Here is a 20,070-nt window from a genome sequence, read left to right as displayed (position 1 = left end):
AATTGTAACTAGCTACAGTTGTAGTTCGAGCTCGCGGTAGTTAATATAGCTAACTAGTATAGCATAGTATCTTGTACATCTTCATTTGTTATAACATTATCGTTGCAGCAAGTTTTGCTCACTGGCATTCTCGTTTGGCATTCGAGCAAAATACAAATGTATAATACACTTAAAAAAATCAATATACACATAAGTTGTAAGAAACATTTGACGGTTTGCGGTTAACGGCTTGCAATTTGCTAGAAATCTAGTGGCTTGATTGATTTGCAAATTAATAATGTTGCGTTAGAGTTCGGTTAAAGCAAATTTCTACCTCTATTTAAATACCTTTCAATTTCTTAATCCATTTAATACCTCGTAATTTATAGCAAATCTCATTCAAGTTTGGTACGAATCAGGAGGCACTTTATCATTATCTGTTCTGATTTGATTTCATTTGGTTTGGTTTGATTTACCCTCTGCAACACATCTATATACCCATATAAGCATTTATATTCGTATTATTTGCATTAGGTATCCCTGAATTTGTATCCATATCTCTGATAAGCAAACCCCTATATTATATTCACCTATTTCGTGTAAAGCAAGAGAAGCGTAAACCAAAGTGCAGTAAAGTAGGTGGCTATATGAGCAATGTGTTTCAGCAACTGTGGGTCAAATGTCTTTAAGAGCAGAAGAGGAGAATTGTTCAAGGGCGAAAATGTGTTACGTGTTGAAGGAAATTTTCACATTTTATAGCAACAAATACAAATGCAAATAATTAATATTACTTACCGATATTTGAATCGTGCATAGGTATTCGGAAATATCAAACTAGGTACAGTGGAAAATTCTATTACTAGGCACAACAACTTCCAGTCATTTGAACAAGGCGTCATGTTGCTCTTCAGGTATGTAAATCATAAAAACTCCTCCGACTAATCGCCTAGACTTAATACAAAACTAAACTGTTTCTTAAGCAAATTTTCGATTTTCCATAGTTAAGACAAATAATAAGTACCTACATATATATACCGATGTATATCTACATATATATATATGTGATTTAAGAAATATATATGTATATATACATATGTATATCCATATACATAGTTATAGTCCCACATTTAACATACAAGCTACCTTAACGTTAATAAATAAACATATAATAATATTTAATAGAGTTCTGTTCTCGTCGTGATGCAGTTGGCTGGCCAACCCCACTGTAGTATTTTACTATATACATACTATATATTTCTAAAACTATTAATGGGAAACTAGGAATCGTTTGTTCTAGCAAACTAGATAGCATCAATTAACCTAGGCAAGTTTATTCTTAACAACATACATAGCTTAGATCCTTAGCAAAAACCAACATGGTTAGGTTCTCGACAATCACGAGACGCCGCGCCAATCAAGCTGAGAAGAAAGAGAGTACGAGCCTCTAAGAGATCTCAAATTACTGTACATTTCAGTCTCTTATAGTCGAAACTAAGTATTTATCACTGCGACAATCAAAGCTTTATGCCAGTGCGTAAGTAGACTTATCTCTCGGTGCAAGAGTCTTGGTTGTGTAGGCCAGTGTAGCCATAGTAGAACTGTCATCATGCAACTACATATATATATATATAGATATATACATAATGTACATACATAACTAGAATTCACAGCCAACTTATCTTTTCGTTTCTAGTATTACATAATTTTGTATTCTAAAAAGGAAAACTGGAAGAGAAGGAAAGTAGATAAAAACAAAAACATACATAGGACATTTACCAGCTCTCAGAATGTACCCGAGCCCCAAAGTCCAAATCTCTCTGTTCAACAACTTCAAATTTGGAATAACTCACAAACTCAACTGATTACGTATACAAAATCCTATCGAGCTGTAGTTAAAGTTGACAGACCAAAAGCTGTTTGCCCAATAAGGACTACACTATGTTTGTAGGTGTGATTTCCTGGCGTAACCTATGCAACAATGTTTTTAAAGAAGTAGTCACAATATTTGCAAGTAATCCTCTTCCCTTAAGATGATTTAATTTTCAACTTTCTGTTCAAAACTTCTTGTGAAGTCGATGTTATCTGTCAAGTCTGGCTTAATTAATAAATTTGTTTTTTTTTTTTTTTTTTAATTTTTTAACAGTTCTTAGCATATGCCATTTAAATATTTTGATGAATCAAGTTTTACTTTTTACAATGATTAAGTTATATAAAAATAATAAAAATGATTTTAATAGACCTTCAACTTACTTTTGTCTAAATTATCTAAACCATTTTGGTTAGATCTTTATAAAAAACATGTAAGAGCAATTCAGTCGGGCGTTACCGATTGCAGAATACTCATTCACGGCCCAAATGCTGCCAGATCCAATTTCCGTTTTCCGTCAATGGTTTGCATTCATACGGACATTGCACAAAACCAATATACTCATCTCAGCAACGTGAATGAGTATAACAAAATAACTACATATTCCCTATTTTTACTGAAATTTGCCAATTGATTCTGCTCAAGTGGGCTTGTAGTTGACCCAGTTGAAAGCTGGTAAATGTCCGCTGTTTAAGTCGCTATGTATGTATGTACTATAGGGCAGTAAATGGTATTCGTAGCAGTGAATTTCGGCTAGTCGGAGTCATGGTAGCTTGGTTATAATACATACATACATAACTAGTATATACAAACGTAGTAACGTGAGAGAGTTCATTAGCCTCAATATGCGCATTTCCACTTAAATATGTTTTCTTTTTCCTTTTGTTCCGTACGTACGTGAAAGGAGTCAAAAGCTGAGTACTTCCAATGAATGATGCAAATAGAGAAAAAAAAAAACAAAAAATAATAATAATAAATAAATAAATATAGCTAAGAATTTCGACTTTGTGTATATAGATCATTGCTAGTGTTATTTCAGATATGCCTAGAAATGCATATCTGGCCTATGTGTATTAACCAAACTATTCCCATGTATGTATGATTGTGTGTGTCTTTCTAAAAGCAAAAACCAAAACAAAACAAAACAAAAACAAAAAAATTATCAGATGCAATTTAATTTGGCAAAGTTTTGCACTTTTATTGTTGGCGTTGGAGTTGTTGCAGTTGCAATTAAGTTGATTGAGCTAAGTTATTTTTAGTTTTTGACAAATGTTTCTCACCGTAGTTATGCTAAATACTTGGTAACGTATGAACAGCGAGGACAACACATGCATATTCAATACTAATTACTATGTATACATATACATACATATATATTTATATTTAACTGGATGCATATGTATGTATATATATATGGACCTACAAATACCTACCTCATCATGGTTGTCCCTCCCAAAATCTAAGATACTTTAAAATTGGGCTCGAGCTATCTCCTAGCCGAACATTTGAGCACTCGAAACACTTAGCAAATTTTTATTGTTTCTCTTCATTTTATTTCAAGTTTGGGTCAGACTTTTGCTGGCTGAAATAATAGTTCCGAGGCAAATAATAATTGATGTGTCAAAATATGAAATTATTAAAAAATGTTTCATAATTTCAATGGTATTTTTATGCTCACTCACGAAAGTAAAATGAGTATATTGGTTTTGTCCATTATCTGTACTGTTGTCCGTCCCTGTGTCTATTTATTTATCCGTGTGAACGCCAGCCATTTCGATGCTATTGCAGCTAGAGACTTGCAATTTTGAACATACGCTCGATTTTCCAGATCCACTTTCTAGGAGCGTGGCAAAGCAGAATGTGATTGTACTTTAGAGAGTTGAAATGTTGAATTATACTCGCGTTGACAACACTAGTCCTAAAGATATGGCAATAATATCTATGCTTGTTGGGGCAAAGTTTTATATCTAGAAACAATATTGTTTAAAGATTTGCAAAAAACTCATATATGTGTATATCAATCAGGGGCGTGGCCACTTTGCGAATGGATAAGTATTCCGCACTCAGTAACGCTCTACGACGAATTTATTTATTTATTTTATTTTTTTACTTATTCAAAGTTAGTTCCGACAATATCTTCAATTTATGTTACGGTTCTTAGCTATACATTGCTATTTTTTATATGACATGGTCTAAACTCAAACAGAGATAAGCATTTGTCAGTTTAAATTTGTAGCAAATGAGAATGAAAATAAATAAATTTCAAGAGAAGCAGCTAAATTGAAAGGTTTCTTCGACATTCTATACAAAATAGTATGTATCTGTATAGACTAGTCAAAACGTATGCCAACGAAAACAAGTTTTGTATTGTCAGATTACAAAATATTTATACATCTGAAAAGGTTTCTGGCTTTATTATTATTATTATTATTATTATTTTTTGTTGAAGATATTATAATGAAATAAGTCGAAAGTGTTATTTAAAAATGTAATCAATTAAACATTTGTGTAAACTAGTGTAATCTTAGATCATATACCGTGACAAAACTAGATAAGTTTTAGATCAGTTATGTTATAATCCGTTATATCTTAGGTAAAATGCTAGTTGATAGTTTTCATAGTAAATTAAATACTATATGTTAACTAGATTATTTGTTGCTCTATATAACAAATATACATATATAACCATTTATATTTTCATATGCATATAAGAAACGTTGATTGACATAAAAAGTAACTTTTGACCAAAGTAAGAGAGGTATAAGACTGTAGTTGAAACTGCTCTAGCATACACATATTCATATATACATATATACAATTATAAGTAAAATGCTCGACTAGGATATACCTATACCCAATGATAAAGTATCCTAGAACACAGACACGCTCACGCATACATATATATATATATATATGTATATTTATCTCTATATATATGTATATGCTGTTGGTATGTATTGCGTATTTAGTATGTATTTAACTTTATGACTATACAACTAAACTTTTAAACAAATTGAGTAAATACGTATGTATGTATTGAGTTAATTGTAAATACACATGTACATACACCCACATGTATAACATGAAAACAAACGAGAAAACAAATAAGCAAGCAATACGTACTTAGTTATTTACTAAATGCCATTATCATGCATACATAAGTACTAAATCAGCATTTACGTAGAGCATACTTTAACTGACTCGAATCCTGTTGAGCGGCACGGTTAAACTTGAAAATTGATTGCAATTTTTGTGTGTTTTTTTGTTTTGTTTTTTTGGTATCCCTATCATTCACGTTTGCTCTCACCTGTCCCCACCTGTCGACGACGATTAACACTACGCAGATGTGCAACGGGCGAGGCGTGGCCAAACATAATGCTGGCCTGCCTGAAGGGAAAGGCCTGCGACGATGATGCCGAGAAGGGTGCCGGAGAGTACTGTGGCTCGACATTGGCTTACGCCTATTTCGTATCGTTTATATTCTTTTGTTCATTTCTAATGTTGAATCTGTTCGTGGCCGTCATCATGGATAATTTTGATTATCTAACGAGGGACTCCAGTATATTGGGTGCTCATCACTTAGACGAATTTGTGCGCATATGGGCGGAATATGATCCAAATGCGACGTAATTATCAGTTTAATATATATATGTCTAAATATATGTATACTCATTTATTTCTATATGTACCCAATCAAAAGATCCACCCTCTGATAATTTCTCCACACCTATACCCCAACCCCATTTTATTTTGTTAACTTGCTTTCTACCTCACACTACTTCTTACGCTCGAATCCTATGATTCCAACAAATATTAAATGATTATTATTTGATCGTATTTGTTTCATATCAATTCCGTTCGAGGGTCTTAACACAGCTACGCGTGCACACAGATAATTATTTCTATTTATTTGATACACAAATCTCTCCAGTTCTATTAAACCTAAAGATCTTCAGCATTCTTCAGACTTTCAAATATATATATTTATTATATATATTTCGATTTATAATTTCGTCTTTGGCAATGATTCATCTTGCCCATCAGACGTAACCTCCTCTTTACATACGTTTTATATTGGAATCGTTATTCCATATATGTATATCTGATCTCCTCTAGAGATCGACTGATACAGTTCTGTTTCAAGTGTTTTCTTTTCGCCCCTTCAAACTTATTTATTGGTTTTTGCCTCCAAGAATATTGTACAAAGTATATTTTCAGTTCTCTTGCCTCTGTGCCTCTGTTTTGTTGTTGTTGTTGTAACTCACAAGATATCGAAGATCGAACATTGATCTTGTGTTTCTGTGTATCTGGGATTCGGTTACATCGAATAGATTGTTTTGGTCTGGCCACTTGAAAATTGAAAAACTGATTATGCTGTTTCTTTCTGATTCTTGTTGGCAACAACAAACAACAAACGATATTCATATAGTGGTAGAATACATTATACGGAAATGTATGACATGCTGAAAAATATGGATCCGCCCTTGGGCTTCGGTAATAAGTGTCCCAACCGGCTTGCCTACAAGAAACTAATACGTATGAATATGCCATTGGACGATGAATTGAGAGTCCAATTCACGACGACGCTGTTCGCTCTGATTCGGGAGAATCTTAGCATTAAGATGCGAGCGCGTAAGTTACAAGCAAAAAACGAACAAAACAAATACATATACATGTATATAATGTGAAAACCTTTTGACTACTATTTTGGACTCTCCACATCTGTAGCTGAGGAAATGGACCAGGCGGACCTAGAGCTCAGGGAAACCATCACGAACATCTGGCCATTGCAGGCAAAGAAAATGCTGAATCTGCTGGTTCCGCCCATCGATCAGTTGAACAAGGGCAAACTCTCAGTTGGTAAAATCTATGCAGGTTTTCTCATATTGGAGTCCTGGAGAAACACAAGATTCGGCCAGATTGATTCAGGCATGCCGGTAAGTTGCCCCCTACCTCGCATATACCCAAATCAACAAAAATATCGCGAAATTCGTACTTCCGCATATCAATAAGAGCAATCAGCCCGAGGGCTGATTCAGTTTGCTTAGCCTAATAATAATTTCAATGATCGATATCGCCATCGCAGGGCTTAAGTATCACAGTCTAACTCACTGTCGCTTTCGATCAAATAGCAATACGTATTTTAAGGGATCTGTGAATCATGAATATCGATAATCGTGCCTAGGTATAAAAGCAAAGCTTAAGTTTTATTTCCAAGACGTCAATAAATTACAATATTTTTTTTGGCTATTTAGTTCTGTCACTCTTACACCATCATTCAAGATTGTGTCCTGTCTGTTTAACTGTCATTAATCAAGTATGAATATATATATGTACACACAGCTGTATGTATATGTGTATAGATTGTGTCTAATCATTTTAAATGAAATACATTTCATGTATTCTCAACTCACGCCAAACAAAAAATGAACACTGTAGGTCAACTACAAGGACATTGCATATTAAATATATGATTTAGCTTGGCTTGGATTGGATCTTCTAATCATCATCTATAAACTCGAATCAGCAATGCAATTAACAAGATATATATGTATATAAGCTCGATAAAAACACGATCTAAACCAAAATCTAATCAAATCACTTAATCTAAAGTATAATGTAATAACTCCAATTACTAAGATCCAATCTAGGCCATCAAATCGCCTACAAATAAGCACATTTAATTCAATGAAAATATTTGATTAATATATATTATGATTTCTCTTCTCATATGTTTTTTAACAATGAACTCTCGAACATAACTTAAAACAATACAATTAAATGTACGACTACAACAAATACTGATCATTTTGTTTAACTAATAATAACAAAAGCAGAATTGGAAGGAGGTATATAATCAACTTATATGCAACCTCACACTTAACACATTTGTAAATGTATCTGTTGAGACACATATGTATCTAATCTAATACAAAAACCAACAACCGATAAAAAAAACATTGCATACTTTTCGCATACTTTTCTTTTCGAACCAAACATAATCAGCAAATGAAACGAAATTTCCGATTGATAAGTGACACAATTTCAACTTTTTCCATCACAGCAAATAAAAACTACTTTCAATGAGGTTTTGTGACTAATGGGATCAGAAGATCCCTAATATTTAGTGGGAAAGCTCATCTGAGCTAGTTAGAGCATTTATCTAAAGTAGGGATAATTTCACTCAAAGAGATATGTAATATGAATAAACTAATTTTATTTCTTTTATCTTGATCTAAGCTAGGTTTCATCTAAACTAAATTGCTTTGATTTTTCGTAGTCGATAAAATCAATCAATAATTAAAAAATTAAAAGAAAAAAGCTTTTTCCAAATTTTTTCAACTTAAGACATCCCAAATATTTTCGTATTTCAGCAAGTTCTTAAATTGCATTAAGTAAACCCCAAATATTTTATCCTTAATTTTTTAAATTTCAATATATTTTCCTTTCGGCCATTTCCTAAGCGATATTCAAATTTTTGATCAAATGAATCTAAGAAGAATCTATTATAAAATGTTATTCAATGATAATAGGCCTTTCGTAGCTCCCCATCAGTTAGGAAAATACACAAAAAGAGGAGAGAGCAGATGAGTTCAGCCAAGTGATGGAAAAAGTCGTGCACTTTTCATTTGTATTTCACATTTGTGTGTTTTCCCCAAGTAATGCACTTTGACTGCAGTTGAGGGCAGTCGAATTGGCTAACGGAAAATATGATACTAATATCCGGTTAATATCTGAAAATCATCGTGGTGCATTGTTCGGAAGAAACATCATTTGTCAAGCAATCAAATTATCTAAAACGATCTGAATTGAAGCGAAAGCGAAAGCGAAAGCGAAACAATTATTCGTAGTCAAATACATATATTTGGTAGAGTTAAACGAGTTGATAAATAATTACATATATACATATATTTGGAGTGTCAAGTTTGTAACTGACTCTCGTATGTTTGCTGTTCTTTTAGGTAATTGTAGAATTAATTAATTCATTGATTGTCTTACTTCATAGATAATACTACAAATATCAATATTTACTTGAGTTATTTGAGCTAAGAGCGAAAACAAAAGAGATTCTCTATTTCGTATATTATGTATTTATTTATATTTATTTACATTCTTTTATGATGGTTGATCACGTTCCCAATAGAAAAAGCATATACTATAATTGTAAAGTCACAATCTATTCATTAAACCAATCGAAAATTCGTTGAGCGCCTTAAGAGAGTAAGAAAGTAATTAAATTACATACATTGTTTTATTCTTGTTAAATGCACAAACAATCGATAAATTAACACTGACAAATTGACATAAATTTGCAAATTGTCGTTGAATACTTGTAATTGGATAATTGGGCAAATGGTAGCGGAAGAAGCCCGAAGATGATGATGATCGTAAATATAGCCCAACGGCCGTCGAGGAGCCGGTATATAATCTCTTTAAATACAAAATATCTTTCGCTTGATTTTACTTTGCCTTTTAATAAGCTCTCCTATATCACCGTTTTTGCCATTTTACAACTTTCTGCAAGTAACAAATACCAACAATTTCGGCTAGAGGCATGTGTACATACTCGCATAGGAACGTGCATAACTAAACTATAATTCTATATAAATATATAGGAATCAACCTACCACACTAGTTTACATGCATTATGCGATTTCTTCATAGACACCCAGCTACTAATTTCTAAATATCTAGTTAACAAACAACAAAACCAACTACTACAATTACAGCTGCAACTAGAACACCTATGTAACAAATCTTAACAATGCAATGGTTATGTTTTCGCTTACAAAACTCCACACAAATTACTTGTTTGTTATACTCACTCGCTCACCAATCTACTAGGCTCGAACAAAGCTTCAATATCCAATCCAACCCTTCAAAATATTCCGATTGCCAACGGCCTAAGCCGAGCCCGATACCGATACCGAGACACACGAATATACTCGATTTTTAATAGAAATTTTCAACTTATTTCCCCCTTTTGATCATAATTACGAATATTAACGAACCAATGTACAGCAATTGAACCATATTTTATCTAGATTACTATATAACATCTGTGCAAAAAACTTGAGTAAAAACAAGATATAAGAAGAAAACCAAATCATCTACCCTTGCAGACATATTAGACTTTTGTGCTTTTGAAATTTGTTAAAATGATATTGTGTCGGGCTCAACCGACTGCCCAATACTCGTTCACGAATTGCAGGAGGTTAACATGAAACGAAAAATGATACATTTGATGGGAGTACTTAAATCTCGATTAACGTTGTATAGGGCTGCAAAAATTATGATAGTTACATCACTTTATAATTTCTCTCATCGTTTTAATTATCGATACTATCGATAGAGTACAATCGTCGCTTCAGAAGGACTGAATGTTACGATTAATAAACATCGAACGAAATCCATCGATTCAAGGCCACAATTATTGTCCATTGATACTATCGATGGGCCCGTCAATGGCTTTCAAAGCTTTTGCATAGCTATACCATCTTTATATACCTAAGTAATTTTCTAAACAAATACATATACATATATATTCCACTTTTTATACAATTATGAATGGACGAGAATATATATAAAGGTATATCTAACTAACTGATTTGTCATGTACCTAAAATTTTCCAGGTTGTAACTTGAATTGCAATGATTGCTCTAGCCATAGACATATTTCTGACTTCGTAAACGAGAATATAAAATATTTATGAAGATCTTAACTCAAGTCAAAAAACTCCTCTGCAAGGGTAGCCCAATAGAACACCATTCAATAGATTGATAATTATCACCGGCTTGACGAATCTTTTATATATACACTATATAATATATGATTTTTCATAGCATAACGGCAAAATTCAAATTTGAAATTTGTTATCTAACTTGATTTTTATAGTTTCTGTTGGCAAATATCTGAATCGGAATCGAAATTGAAATCGCACCTAGACCCATTTAGATCATTCTTTGCCCTCCGCAGCAAGTATGCCCTTTTCGAGTGTATGCTTGAGCCATGCTGCCGGAGAGCAGCACCCTCTTTAAGTCCACAATGATAATACTAGAACTATGTTAGTTTGTATGATTTATCTTTGCTGATTTGCATTCGCGAGCCTTGTTAATATCGCACAATTTAATCAATTTTCGAATCGAGTTTTGCACCGTTTCATATTTGTATGCATAGAGATGCATTGTACTGCAAGCTATTAACCTACATATATACCCAATATATATATACATAACCACTCACATATATAGTATATCTAATTAGGACAATATCAGACTATATATGCAGCGCCTAGGATGGCAGCCGTCGAATTAGATTTGAAGACGAGGCAAATTATATAACGAATTAACAAAATGATTAAATAACAATACAAAAAAAAAAAAAAAAAAAAAAAAAAAAAAGGAGAAAAAAAAAATGAACTAGTACGAGTTTGAAAACAACAATGGCAAATGTCCTATATTTACCATATATTTTTATTTGATTCACAAGTTGTGCCGTTGAGTTTCCTATACCATTCTATTTATGACGATAGGCATGCAAAACAAACCCATCTACATAAGTCTTAAGTTAGGTAACCAATTCAACTTTTTGCATATCTAATCTCTAACCATAGATCTAAACTAAACTAAACTAATAAATAAAAAACAAACTTGAAATCCTTGGCATGCACAAAAAAAAAAAAAAATTAATAATACCAAAAATAATAAATAAACTGAAAGTGTGATGAAAATGCAACCTTAGATATCTTTTCGATACTTATCTTTTGTGTTGAACATTTACCATCTACTACTAGATTACATCCACACCATGCTAAGCGATAAGCTAAAACTAAAAAACAATCTCAATACGATATTCGATTTTCTTTGCAAATATCTGATTCTATTTACTTGCCCGGTCCACATTTTCTATAAATTGGCACTCATAATTCTCATATTCAAATATTTACACAGATACTTCTTAGATTTTCTTCAAAAACCTAGTGAGTTGTAAAAATGTTTGCGCATGTTTTTACCACATCAATTGAAATATATATATACATATAAAAAAAAAAACATCAATATAAAACCAAATCAAAACTCGTTTTATATGAGAAAGCATCACACACACAAACACACACACTGTCACACACATATATATATCTATATATATACACACATTTTTCTAAAATGCATAGAGCTTTAAACATCTCTGAATGGTATACTCTACTCCATACATATACGTATCAAAGAAATCAGCAGAAAACCCGCTATTTGCCCATACTACTATAATATAAACATACTTATATATATACATATAAATGCATATATATCTATTATATTACGTAAACAAATATATTTCTTAGAATATAAAAAAGAAAATACAACAGCTATACATTAATATATATAAATATATACATATATATGTATATATCTATATACATAATTAAATCTTTTTGGTTATGTATCTTTAATTTGTTGTGTAACTACTTATTACATTTTCAATTATTCTATAATAATTCTTACATTCCATTTTAATGCTTAAACACAAATAAAAAAAAAAAAAAACCTAATGCGTTGCAATGCAAACATGACTCTTTATACTCACCACTCACCCAACAAATCTACAACAATGAAAACTTAAAACTGAAAACCGAAAATTGAACTCGCAACTTGTTTCGCTACAACAACGTTTCGCTATCTACATACAATCAACGAACCAACCAACAAATCGCATCCAATGAAACTACAATGAAAAATCCAAAATCAACAACAAAATAATAACAAACACACACTCAAAACCTCTCTATATACTCATGAAACAATCACCAAATAACTAACAACAAACAAAATGTTATAAACGAACCTCAAATCTGGCACGAACGGCACTTCAAAACGTAACCAAAACGAAACGAAAACAAAAACAAAACGAAACGAAACGAAACGAAACGAAACAAAATAGAAACAATCATTCTTTAATTGCCTGCTCGATATGGCAGCCCTTGACAAAGGAGGATCGCGTCAGGGCTCGATAAGTTTTGAGCCAAATGGGGAAGGAGGCGCCAACTCACAGACACATTTGTTAGCAAGCACTTATCACGCTAATGGTGATGTCGAACACAACAGTTTGGCAACACTAGCACGTCGGAGTACGATCAGAAAGCGATCAGTTAGGTAATTTAAAAACAAACAACACCTTAACTTTAACATGTCAAGTGCATAGTATTGCTAACGTTACCATTCATCACGCGTCGTCATCATTCATCAGTCACCAATCATCAGTCATCAGTCATCAGTCATCGGCCATCACTCATCTTTATGTATACATCACTACATCCAGTCTTCATTGTCAGCCAGAACTTTACCTTTTGCTCTGGGTACATTTATGACCAGCTCGCTGTAAAGGTCATATCCATTCGTATCGCTCATTAGAAGCTCTCCTTGATTGAACTCCATATCTATAGCGAAACAAAGACTTACGTCTTACCTCTATCAAATGTACTTACTTGCTTCAATTGCTCTCTCCACCTATTACGCATTTTGTTATAGAAAAGAACTTAACCCAATCTCTTCGTATACCCTGTATATTTGATGTCTATTATTAAATCTTTGAAAGATGGAATCATAATTCGATTGACATAGTTCAGGATTTGCTTATATCCTTATAGCGTTTAGGATCGAAATGATGTTTACTTAAGCTAATTATTTACTACAAATGCACTCTTCTAAGACATAAGCCAATAACCAAAGGGATTCTAGTTTCCTTATTGGTTTTTCTCATGACAAATCGAATCTTGAACCATAATGTATTTATTGCATTCGAGGCTTATTTTTTTTAACTCCAGAAAACATTTGCACTTAAACTTCTATAGTGTTGTGTTATCCAAGAGTACTTAAAAAACCGATGATTCCAAGATCCCCTTTTTAATGAAATTTAAAGATCTTAACTTGAGATATCGAATTACAAATCCATGGTCTCTGATATAGCCAGCTTAACTTCAAGTTAACTAACATATGTAGATCTCAACAGAACTCTCTAGGTGTTCGTCATAATAACCGTTACCCAACAAATAAATGAAGATACATCTTCTATTTCAGATTTCTGTATTCCAAAGCTTATAATCAATTTGTTCTTAACTGCACTGGCTGCACATGTAATACATGCCATACATACATACATAAATGTATTATACATATGCATACATACATATGCATCCCACATAAATGTCATATATATGTGATTCGTATTCACCTGAATCAGCCATTTGCCATCTATTACATATTATATACTTATATAATGTAAAGAACAGACTTACCACATACATATACATATGTATATATGATAAATAAGTGAATTCCAAAAATCATATGATATGCTATGTGTAGGTCTGCTGAGACTCTCAAGACTTCTTTTGTTTTGGATATTTGATTTAATTTCCCTTTCGTTCACTCACAAAATAACACAACAATCACAATACCAATAACAACAACAAACAAGCAAGCAATCAAACACTAACAACAATCAAACAAACACTAACAACTCTCTGTGCTTTGTACATTTACATAAGTAAATTGTTTTTTTTTTCTAATTTTTAAATAATTTCAGAAACAAAAAGGTGAATAAGTTTGATAAACTCCAAGCGGTAAACCAAAATGAAATTATCAATCAAATTTAAAAACTTAAACCAGAATCAATAATTGTGTATATTATCTCTATGAATATATGTGAATACTCTTTGTGTCCATAATCCGTTTCCGATATAAATGTTGTTCGAAAAAACCAAAATTACTTAAGTCGAAGTAAAACACTAGTACCTTTGAAACTATACGCTCACTCATCTACATACACAACTATATATATAAATATTTGATATATATATTTATATATGTATAAATTAATGTATGTATGTAACAGTATAAGTATTAATGTGTGTACATCTAGAACTAAATGTATGTACATGCGTGCGATGTAACTTAATGTAAGCAATTTAGCAACTTACATACATACCTTAAATACACATGCATATGCATATATATACATATATATGTATCCCAATATGTGTATACTTATATATATGTGTGTGTGTCGCATAGCCATTATTGAACAGTTTAGAGAAGCAAATCTTCGCTTAGTATTCATACTAAATGTTGTAATTTGATCGTTGATCGTTGATCGTATGTATAAGTACTTAATTACTTACATGTACGTAAGCATTCCTTCGGCAATTTAACAGAGCTTCGCCTGGCACTGCTCTCACAGCGAATTGGCATTGGCAGACACATAATTCAAATTTTTAAATCGAAATATGATCTCAAAAATAATCTTAATGAAATCCCTGCAGCCTTCGTCATAAAGCAACCCATGCGAAATCTGTTAAATAGAAAAAAAAAAAAAAACAATCAAGAACTTTGTAGTCGGGCACATTCGACTGCATAATACCCGTTCAACCAGTTCACTTTAGTAAACAGAACTACTCCCATTTACCAGAGTCTAATGGGCGAACCATAGATATGCTGCTGATCTGTCAATAGAAGAGATCAACCGAATTGTACTTTTTGAATTCTTGGAATTCTTGCAATATCCATTGATAAGATCAATGTATAAACTAAACCAGATCAAGCTATAAGCTATCGAACTAATAATTATTTACGGTTTATCACGCCTACTCGAGTAGGAACATAAATTTGATAGACTCAAGTGCCTTAACTTTATAAAGGTTTGGGAGTCGTATAATTCGGATTCAAATACCAAATTCCAGGTCTCCAACTTCCATAGACAAGCGCATAAAAATTATTCAAGTGATGTCCGATTTGCCACGCCCACATTGAACCTATAATCTTTTGACTTTTCAAGTCAAGTAGTATAATTCCGGATTGCACGGTTGCAGATAAATCGAAACAATATTCTCAGTCAAGCGACCGCTTGAGCGGGTATCAGACAGTAAGGGCCGCATACTTGCAGAATAATTGTGTACACGTGCTCTGACTTCGGGCAGTTCTAGTGTTAATATAGAGTAATGTGCTTAGGATATTTTAAAGCAGAAGCATTTTATTCTTATAACTATAGTACATGTTATTGTGTCCCACTTGCCAATACGGAAATTAAATTCTTCTTCTTCTTTTCTCGTTTTTTTGTTGTTGATAAATTAGGACCTTTATATTGTACTCTTAAGTAGTTTCAAACTCTAAACACGTATTCAATTCATAACAAGAAAATGAAACAAAACAACAATTAAATACTCTTCTACTATTATCAACTATTTTCGTGCCGATTCGTGCACACACTCTCCTCGAAGAACACAAAAGAACAAAGTTTTTGGTGCCGCCTTGGTAACCGCCCTGATAGGAATACACTTAAATGAAAACTCTACCTAATCGTTTATTGTTTGCAAGTCCATGAAGTAGGTTAGTTAAAGCGTGGTAAGTAAGTCGGGCTCATTACCTGATTGATGGACATTTGGACAGGTCACTCGCTGGCTCAGCTGCACATCCACCAGAACTTGAAATCAGAAACCAACAGAATAATCCCATATATATATATGTACCCCACAAACAAACGCACACAACTAGTACAACTATTCGTAGATTGCATGAGATTACTATATATACATACATATATCTATCTATATATGTACTTAGATATGTAGATGCTAAACTGTAAATATTCACACACGCTTAGTTTTTACCTTGAACTGTACACTGCTTGAATCGAACTAACTTTTGTATTGATGTACTATATATCTGTAGATCCAGAGTTTTAGACAACACACATGTACATATTTGTTTGTAGCATATCTGTATATATCTCAACTAACTGTATGTAAATATGAATAGACAACCGTAGTATGTAACATCATTTGTCAGTTATAACTGTATATTATTGAATTTAAGTTTCGTATCCTTCACATTTACTTATATTTGATTCAGTTGAACAATATATCACTTGGTTTTACATAAATATAGGACAATATGTAGATGAATCTGGGTATTAAATGATTGGCACATCAATAAAACGAAAGAAAAGACAAAAAATGAAAAACTCGAAAAAAAAAAATACAAAAATTAAAAAAAAAAAAAGAAAACTAACTTAAATGAGCTAGAAAAACAAATAGAACATAAAGTACAAAGAAAAACAGAAACAAAAATATAACCAAAAAAACAAAAACAAAAAAATGATCTAAATTAATTTGAAAGTGTTCAAGTATGTAAACATACATGTATACTCTTAAGTAGTGTATGAAATTGTTTAAATGTTTCACGCCCTAAACTAGGTTATCCTGCATTTAAGAACCTTTCGATACTTCAACCTAGTGCAATTGAAATTCGCATTTGGATATGTATTTTGTTGCAGTGAAGTAATATACACATAGACTTACATACATGCACATACATGTATGTGTGTATATATGTGTATGTGTATCTTCTTCTTCTGTTCCTATGTTTTGTTTTGTTTTTCTTAATTAACATATTATATGTATATGTATATCCCCTAACGAATACCCACGCAAAACGAATACATTCACATATCCCCATATATATGTGTATGTGAATCTATTCATTTTGTCGCTTTTGTTTATACGTATATATATCATATTATATATTATACTATATTATATTATATTCCCTGCGCTCCAGTACGGAGCATTGGTAACATTCGTAGCTTTTATTGTATACCCAAAATAAAATCAAATTATATATACATATATATACCCCATTGGAATTAAGGAATGAATGAATTCATTTGAATGCCGTCAGCTTGCGAAGCAATCAGATCGAAAATGAAACTAAACCATCAAATATTTGAATGTGTATTCGGGTGTCCATGCCGCGGCTGATTTCAAATGATATCATTCATTTTTCTCCAACCCATTCACTAACTGCTCCAAACACGTTTCTTAACTAGATGCTGGATCTGCAAGACTCGTCGAGACATCCATCGCAGGAGTCGCTGACCGGTCCCGATGCTGGCCATTTACATCCTGGACATTCGTATATCAATGGCCATCGGCATTCGCCTAGCTCGAGGTTAGTTCATCAACAAATTAAATTCAGTTCCAAATTTATTCGAAATTAAGAAGTCTGCTCTTCATGAGCTAGCAACAGTGTGTTTATTTCCATATAACTAGGCATTCAATATAGTCAGTCTATCCAGATCTGGATCAGTATTACTGTTAACATAATCAGTAGTGCTGTTTCATGTTAACTAACAGCTTTGTTCTGACGTCACATTATCGGGTTTTGCTTTGTTATCCTAACTGGAGTTTGGCGGGCATGAAAATGATTAATCCTGAGATAATGACCTTCTGGTAGTATCGATGATAGATAAGATTACTGAGATTTCGGCATGACTATTGCTTATTTAGGAAATATAAGAAATACAAATATAATAGACGTTTCAGACGTAGTCATTAATTTAATGTTAGACAGCGATAATCTACATACAAACAGATACAGAAATGTTGGCAGAAATTAACATTGCTCCACTTCACCTTTAGCTTTCAGAAAACATTATAATTAAAATTTGCTTCGGCAATCTCAAGACAAATATTAATTACTCCTTTGCTGACTTTAAGAGCGTTAACAAGAGCCCAAGTTGCTCATGGATCATAATCAGATCGATCGAGTTTAAGTTCTACTTGTCTGTTTTCTGTACTTTTCACAAAGAATTTTCAGACTACCTCTTCTACATTCTTATCCATCTTACAAAGACTTTAAGATAATTGATGTATGATAAAATCCTATCAAGTCTGCCAACTATCGTATATGCGAAAATCCGTTTCACATAGCTCAAGTCAAATCTTTAATTGCTTTCGTCATCTATTTGCAGACACAACGGTTCTCCTTTGGCCAGATCGCCAAGTCCAAGACGACGCGGCCATCAATACATACATCATGATATCGGATTCTCCGATACCGTATCTAATGTTGTAGAGATGGTCAAGGAGACTCGGCATCCTAGGCATGGCAACAATCATCCACGGTATCCAAGAGGTATTTAACAGTTGAATTTCACATTTCTCTATACCTATCTATGTATAATATGTATGTATATTTAATGCACTTATGATTTTTATGTGTGAGCCGATCGCTAAAACTAATATAAATATATATTTATTGTTTGAACGCGCTCCATTACATTTTTTGATCCCACTACAGAAAATATATATATATATATATATATATATATATATATATATATATATATATATATAAAGAGAAAACAGAAAACAAAAATGTCTGCCAAGCTTAGAAATGCGTTTTTATGATTGCTTGAATACCGTTCTTTTTATTAAGATTAAAATTTCAATTATACCCAATACGTTCCCATAGGTGTATCGGTCTTAATCTTAATCCTAACCAATAACGTATCCAACGAAGCCCAATCGTGTACGAAATCACATCTGAGAAAAGATCACTTATGTTATATACGATAACATCAAAGTGCATACATTCGAATTCGGACCAGCCGAAGTTTTATCTAAAACAAATGTTGTAGTATCCTAGTAAATACATCATTATGATTATATGTCTACAGTTAATTAGCATTCAATGATGACTTTTATTCACTTTATTTCTTTGTTTGATTTTCAATTACGTTTTTCTTCTTCTTGCTATTATTTACCGAAATTAGATTTGAACTTTGCTTTATGATAAAAAAAAAAAAAAACAATATAATAATAAAAAAAAATGTTATTGCAACAAAAGAAAAAAAAAGAAACAAATACGAAACGATTTTTACGATACGTAAACTGTTGTGCCCCGACATCCTTAATTATTGTTGTTTTTCTTTATTATTGTTGTTATATGTACAATATAGGTTCATGGTCAGCATCGACAAGTCCGGCCCGTTCGCCCTCGCCTTCTCGTTATGGTGGTCATTTGTCTCGCAGTAAACGCACTCAACTGCCTTATCCCACATATGGGACAACAAGTTTATGTCAAAGATCACGATCGCCGAGTCCCGCTCGACTTCAGGAGATGCGTGAACGAGACAGACTTGGTTATGGGATTGATATGGGTACATCTTTGGCACATGTTAAAAACCAAAAACTAAAGCTGACAATTCAAACCAAATTGAATCAAATCAAAAAATATATATCCACCACACCACAAAAAAAAAAAAAAAAAAAATACCAAAATCAAAAAGAAAAAAACCACTTACACTCTCACGAAAAAACAACAACATGTTTTCTATATAATGCTAGTACTACTTTCTTCTACACAAATTTCTTCAAACATCTCAACAT

The 20,070-nt window shown here is 32.5% G+C and overlaps 1 protein-coding gene across 42 annotated transcripts in view; it reads left to right on the top strand.

The window, feature by feature from the left end:
* LOC6584647 (voltage-dependent calcium channel type A subunit alpha-1) overlaps positions 1 to 20,070 on the top strand; it is a 64,243-nt gene that overhangs the window by 38,880 nt on the left and 5,293 nt on the right. For 11 of the 42 annotated variants that reach the window (XM_044011488.1, XM_044011484.1, XM_044011487.1 and 8 more), the window contains 11 exons: positions 796 to 890; positions 5,191 to 5,472; positions 6,276 to 6,478; positions 6,575 to 6,783; positions 7,684 to 7,695; positions 9,207 to 9,266; positions 12,786 to 12,997; positions 14,430 to 14,466; positions 17,727 to 17,848; positions 18,651 to 18,814; positions 19,641 to 19,841. In XM_044011488.1, coding sequence (XP_043867423.1) covers positions 796 to 890; positions 5,191 to 5,472; positions 6,276 to 6,478; positions 6,575 to 6,783; positions 7,684 to 7,695; positions 9,207 to 9,266; positions 12,786 to 12,997; positions 14,430 to 14,466; positions 17,727 to 17,848; positions 18,651 to 18,814; positions 19,641 to 19,841 — 1,597 coding nt within the window. Of the gene's footprint in view, positions 1 to 795; positions 891 to 5,190; positions 5,473 to 6,275; positions 6,479 to 6,574; positions 6,784 to 7,683; positions 7,696 to 9,206; positions 9,267 to 12,785; positions 12,998 to 14,429; positions 14,467 to 17,726; positions 17,849 to 18,650; positions 18,815 to 19,640; positions 19,842 to 20,070 lie in introns of those variants that run through there. The other 31 variants (XM_044011515.1, XM_044011511.1, XM_044011507.1 and 28 more) reach the window with 20 other exon arrangements.

This window comes from Drosophila mojavensis, unplaced genomic scaffold, assembly GCF_018153725.1.
Source record: "Drosophila mojavensis isolate 15081-1352.22 unplaced genomic scaffold, ASM1815372v1 contig_136, whole genome shotgun sequence".
In the NCBI taxonomy this organism is placed as follows: domain Eukaryota; kingdom Metazoa; phylum Arthropoda; class Insecta; order Diptera; family Drosophilidae; genus Drosophila; species Drosophila mojavensis.
This window is presented reverse-complemented; position numbering and strand designations above follow the sequence as displayed.